Source organism: Ochotona princeps, chromosome 14, assembly GCF_030435755.1.
Source record: "Ochotona princeps isolate mOchPri1 chromosome 14, mOchPri1.hap1, whole genome shotgun sequence".
Lineage (NCBI taxonomy): Eukaryota > Metazoa > Chordata > Mammalia > Lagomorpha > Ochotonidae > Ochotona > Ochotona princeps.
Window position 1 is genome coordinate 63,330,799 of NC_080845.1, and position 6,000 is coordinate 63,336,798.

At 43.7% G+C, this 6,000-nt stretch overlaps 1 protein-coding gene across 1 annotated transcript in view; it reads left to right on the forward strand.

Annotated features, from left to right (window-relative positions):
- Positions 1-4,875, forward strand: part of IARS1 (isoleucyl-tRNA synthetase 1) — a 92,208-nt gene extending 87,333 nt beyond the window's left edge. Inside the window, exons 33-34 of the mRNA XM_058672164.1 lie at positions 347-499; positions 4,334-4,875. Coding sequence (XP_058528147.1) covers positions 347-499; positions 4,334-4,416 — 236 coding nt within the window. The 3' untranslated portion in view covers positions 4,417-4,875. The remainder of the gene's footprint in view (positions 1-346; positions 500-4,333) is intronic.
- The last annotated feature ends 1,125 nt before the right edge of the window (positions 4,876-6,000 follow it).

Genomic DNA, 6,000 nt, shown 5'->3' on the forward strand with positions numbered 1-6,000 from the left:
TGGGCGAGGATGAAGAGCAGCCTGGAACTTCCATCTGGGCTGCAACCTTAATGGGAGGCTCACTAGCCTGGACCCGTATTAGAAGCCAGAGCATCTAGGACCCAAACCAGCTTTCTGATATAATGCCCGCATCCCAAGTGGAGGCCTTAACGTGCTGTGCTACGACAGCAGCCCTCCCCTTGTCTTCTATGAAATGTTTAAGGCTGTTTCTGCATGACCTTTAACTCAGTTGTCACATCCATCCTCTGCTGGCTAAAGGCTTCCTGCACTCCTCTTTAGAAAACCTTAGAACTCTTTTTAGAGGGTGAATTGTCTGAATTAAAGCACTTTGTTGTTTCTTCTGTAGAGTGCTTAATGGGCACAGTGGGGACTCTTCTGCTGGAAAACCCTCTTGGGCAGAATGGACTCTCCCACCAAGGTCTTCTTCACGAAGCAGCCAAGGTGTTTGGCCTCCGGAGCAGGAAGTTGAAGCTGTTTCTCAATGAGACTCAAACACATGGTAAGGGGATTATGGAACCATGTGGGGTTTTTTTGCTTTGTTTTTGGTCTTTTCTCAAAATTCGGTCGCATTGCCTGAGAGATATTAACAGTACTGTTATTTTTTTTTTCCTTTCTTCTTTATTTTGCCCAGAAGTCAACCATAATGTATCCATAACAATTAATAGGATGATTACTTTGGAACTCTAAGAACATTCTCAGAGTGTTATTTGAAATGCATGCTAGCAGTTTGCAAAGCATGTTCATATGTGTTTTCAGTTTGAGCATCACTGTGAAGAGCAGGATCACCCGGTGACATATTCCACATGTAGTGATTTAGAAACCAAGATCCCAGTGATTTGCAGAAGCTGGTGTTTACTGACAGCATGTTTCCTCCTCTCTCTTCGCGTTTTTTTTCTTCATATTTTCCTGTTTCACCTTACGTGTTCATTCCATTATGGGTGATTTTGGCTGATTTATCTTTCTCTTGTTCCCCTACAGGTAAGGTGTCTTTCCTCTGCCTTCAGGTGGATTTTCCCTTTGTATCTTTCTGCAATTTGATGATAATCTGCCTAGGCATACTTTTTTTTTTTTTAATAAAGAATTCTTCCTTTCTTTTATACTGTTTGAGTTTCCATGTTTCTGCTTATCTTACTCATTTATACCCATCTTACCCATCAAGAGTGGCGCGACAGGGACACGAACTGGAACCCATATGGGATGCTGGCACTTGAAGGTGCAGGATTAGCCTTTTGAGCCATGCTGCTGGCCTCACAATGAGTGGTTCATTTCCATCTGGACTAACCACATGTCAGTGGCTCCGTAAACACCAGTGACTAGTTGCCAACATGTGGGACAGGGCACTGGCAGTCCATTTCCTGATCCTAAAGTCTACCCCTAGAGCTGCCTGTTCCTTGGTTTCAGAAGACGCTCAAAAAATGAAAATGGCACAGAGCACCTGAGCATTTCTCTGTTGTTTGTATGATGTGCGCCAATGCCCTTGTCTGACCAGGTAACAAGCACTTTCTCCAGCCATGACCTGGCCCTGAGAGCTCCCAGCTACCCAGCATCCTAATGCTTACACAGGCGGTCTACATGGTCAAATGTGGGCCTCCTGCCTGCCAGAGTGTTCTTGGGGTACACTGAGGGCCCCACGGCTTTAAATGCACCTCTTCGCCTCTGGCCTCCTCCTCGCCACGGCTCGCCAACGCGCTGCTGCTTCCAAGGAACGTTTCTGCTCTCACGTTCTGCTTGGAGCCCTCACGGCTCCCCTTCCCCTAAGGCATTAGGAGCTTGAACTTGGCCCACAACTAGATCCTTCTTTTTCTTGCTCCTTTGGTCTTTATCTGTTTTTCCAATTATCTATCTAAGAATCTGACTATATAGCGAGGGTTTTTCACTCCCAACACAATCGGCTTTTCCATCGTGTTATGGTAGTAAGAACTAAATGTAGTTTCCATTTTGAAAAGTTTTGTGTGAAACTTGAGAAAAATTCTTGACTTCTTTTCTAAGCCTTCACATCCATTGCATTGAGTGCTGTTTGTTGGACCAAGAAAGTGGAAAAATATCAGCTTCTCACTTGTTCTGTGCAGTGATGGATCATAATTAAAGCTGATCAGAGTAGAATCATGTCTGTGAATTATGAACTCACAGTGCTGCGAGTGACTCAGGGACCAGGCTCTTGACTGCATGCCCTGTTCTCTGGGCTTAGATAGGCAAGAGTTAAGTGGGTGAGAGGTGAAAGGCCTTAATTTCCCATTTAGTGTCCGTAGCCTTATTTTGATTGTATTTTTTCCTTTAAGAATTGCTTTTCATACTATGTTGATATCTTGGTAAAGTGGAAGAGCCAGGAAATATTTAAAAACTTAGAAAATCTTTGCTGCCTTGTCTGTTCCGCTAGACTGCCTAGGTCTCCAAATTTTGTAATGACCCATTAAGGAGGTAATAGAAATCTGCTAGGACTAGAGCTATGTTTGTTTATTTTTGAGAAAGCTGATTATTTCTTTTTATATTAACCTCCAGGTAGAAATGAAATGCCCCTCAGTAGGCAAATATTTTTCTTTCTTTTGTTGGTTTTTTTTTTTTGTTTGTTTGTTTGTTTGTTTGTTTGTTTTAATATAGTATATTTTAACCAGTTGCTTTTGTGGAATCTCTCAAGGTTTCATCTTTGGCCCTGCTTAATATCTTGCATTCCTTGAGTTAACACTGCATGTTGAGCCTCTCCGTAGACAGAGGAAATAGCCTGGATAATACCCACTGTTAGCCACAGTCCTCCACAAGTCTCCCATAGTGGACCTAGATCTTCTAACTCCAACTGCAAAGAATTCAGTAACCACACAAGACCGCCAGCATTGCACCAGCCCCAGGGCTATAGAGGTTCCCAAGCCGAGAGAGGGAACTCCAAGTGTCCACAGGGCTCAGCCATGAGGAAGCCGGGTTTCCCAGGTAGCAGAAGTGAATTTAAAGAACAGATATCCAATGGTCTACTCAAACTCCTCATATCTTCACTTAGATTACTAGCCTAAACTGTTGCTTTTCTTGAATTAACTTTATCTGGTGCTTTTCTTGTATGATGACCATTTCTTGTCCTCTGCCAAAATGAATTATGACTCTTTGTACCTGTTAATTTACACTGGACACATTAAAATAATTTCTGTCAATCTCAGGTCCATTTAACATATCCCCCCCTCACGTGTATGTTTTCTTTTTCTTTTTCTTTTTTTTTTAAAGATTTATTCATTTTATTACAGCCAGATATACAGAGAGGAGGAGAGACAGAGAGGAAGATCTTCCATCCGATGATTCACTCCCCAAGTGAGCCGCAACGTCCGGTGCTGCGCCAATCCGAAGCCGGGAACCTGGAACCTCTTCTGGGTCTCCCACGCGGGTGCAGGGTCCCAATGCATTGGGCCGTCCTCGACTGCTTTCCCAGGCCACAAGCAGGGAGCTGGATGGGAAGAGGAGCTGCCGGGATTAGAACCGGCGCCCATATGGGAGCCTGGGGCTTTCAAAGCGAGGACTTTAGCCACTAGGCCACGCTGCCGGGCCCAACGTCTATGTTTTCTAACATTGTAAAGGAAAAACCCTTATATTTGTTGCTTTTTGTTATTATTTCTAAACTGTTTATTCATGCATTTGAAAGGCAGAGTTGGGTCCATCGCAGTGGCCTAGTGGTAAAAGTCCTCGCCTTGAATGCGCCAGGATCCCATATGGGCGCCAGTTCTAATCGTGGCATCTCCGCTTCCCATCCAGCTCCCTGCTTGTGACCTGGGAAGGCAGTCGAGGACAGTCCAAAGCCTTGGGACCCTGCACCCATGTTGGAGACCCGGAGGAAGCTCCTGGCTCCTGGCTTCAGATCAGCACAGCAGTGGCCCTGGCCATTGCGGCTCACTTGGGGAGTGAATCAGTGGACAGAAGATCTTTGTCTCTGTCTCTCCTCCTCTCTGCATATCTGACTTTGCAATTTAAAAAAAAAAAAAAGAAAAGAAAAAAATAGGCAGAGTTGCAATGACCAAAGATCTTTCTTCTGCTTGTTCACTCCCCGTGTGGCCACAATGGCTGGACTTGGACCAGGACAAAGCCAGGAGCTAGGAGCTTCATCTGGGACTCCCATGTGTGTTCGGGGACCCAAGTATTTTTTGCCATCCTCTGCTGCTTTCCCAGGCACATTAGCAAGGAACTGGTCTTAAAAGCAGAGCAGCTGGGATTTCAGTCAGTACCCTGGGACACTGGAAGATCTCTCTCTCTCTCTTTCTCTTTGTAAATCTGCCTTTCAGATAAATCATAATTTTTTTTAAACAAAGTATACTATCTAAAAAATAGAATATTAATTTTTAAATTTTTTTCTTCATTCTAGAAATTACGGAAGACATCCCTGTGAAGAGTCTGAATATGAAGACTGTTTATGTTTCTGTATTACCAACAACGGCAGATTTCTAACATTGGATCATTGTGTTTCGGTCACCTTTTACAAACTTAAATCCATCGCCTACCCATGTATTTACATCCAGTACACATACATGAACAAATGGACCCTGCTGTTATCTTCCTTCAGGTTCATACATAATGCTGCTTTGGATCTAGAACTTCAATGGATTGAATGATTGATCAAGTGACTTGAGAACACACAGTAGTGTTCGCGCATTTCCATAAACACCTATGCAGTCATATTGGAGAAGGTTTTAAAGTTACCTCAGCAACACAAAGTTTATTTCTATGCTTGAGTCCTTAATTAGAGAAGGCAGAAGTGACTAAAATGGCATAATATGGCCTTGCAAACTTATTTGAGACCTCTTGAAGAAATGAACATGTTCTATATTTCTGCTGCCTGGATTTTCCTGGGTAATTGGATGGAATATTTTGTTTCAGTAAATCAGGCTAATAAAACGCTATCAAATATAGATGTGTTGGAAGTAATTCATTCTCCTGTAGTGTAATTAAATGATATTTGTAATCTTTGAAAAACAGACTTTGAAGAATTAATTGGAGGCACATAGATAAAGGATATTAGGGGAGAGGGAGCAGGCATACGAATTACAGACTGACAATTTGTGGTAAAAGAAAAGGAAGGAAAACAGGTTGGAAAACATTTGGCTTTTAGTGCAGAAGCAAAGAATTACCAATGAAGAATCTCCAGGCAAGGGTTTCGTTTAGCAGAGTTCATAATCAGGTGCAAAACAGGTGGTTTTGTGCCACTGCTTGCTCATGCAGTACCTGCACACAGCCCAGAATCCATCCTAGCTTTGACGCAGATGCCATGGATCTAAAAGCCCAGCAGCTTGAGCTCGCCAGCCACGCTCATCGTGCCAAAAAGGCGTCTCTGGCACAACACGTGCACTCACACACAAATCTACGGAATTGATGAAGATGGGAGATAATGCATAGAATCCGGAGAACCGGGCAGCAGGTAGGTGGGAAAAAGCTTGGAGTACTCAGGACAGCCCATTTATAAATCAGTAGCAGAGCACCAGATGACATATGCATAACTTAGTATTCTTAGCAGTAGTTGCCTGCAAGACTAAAGTTGCAGGGTTGGTACAAAGTAGTGATGAGTGGCTAAACTCTAGCAAGGCTTGAACCAGCACCCATATGGGGATGCTGCCCCCCAAACTGGCAGCTTCACCCACTACACCACAGCACTGTCCCACCTATATTAGTACCATGAGCAAAAGACCTTGTAGGGCCCAGAGCAATAGCCTAGTGGCTAACTCCTTACCTTGCATACGCCATGATCCCATATGGGTGCCGGTTTGTATCCCAGCCGCTTCATTTCCGTTCAAACTCCCTGCTTGTGGCCTGGAAAAACAGTAGAAGATGGCTCAAAGCTTTGGGATCCTGCACCTGTGTGTGAGACCTGGAAGAAGCTCCTGGCTTCATATCTGCTCAGCTCTGGCTGTTGCGGCCCCTTGGGGAGTGTGGATGGAAGATCTTTCTATCTCTCCTCTGTGTATCTGCCTTTCCAATAAAAATAAATCTTAAAAAAAAAAAAGATTTTTCTCTATTTACCTGAAAGTCAGTTACTGA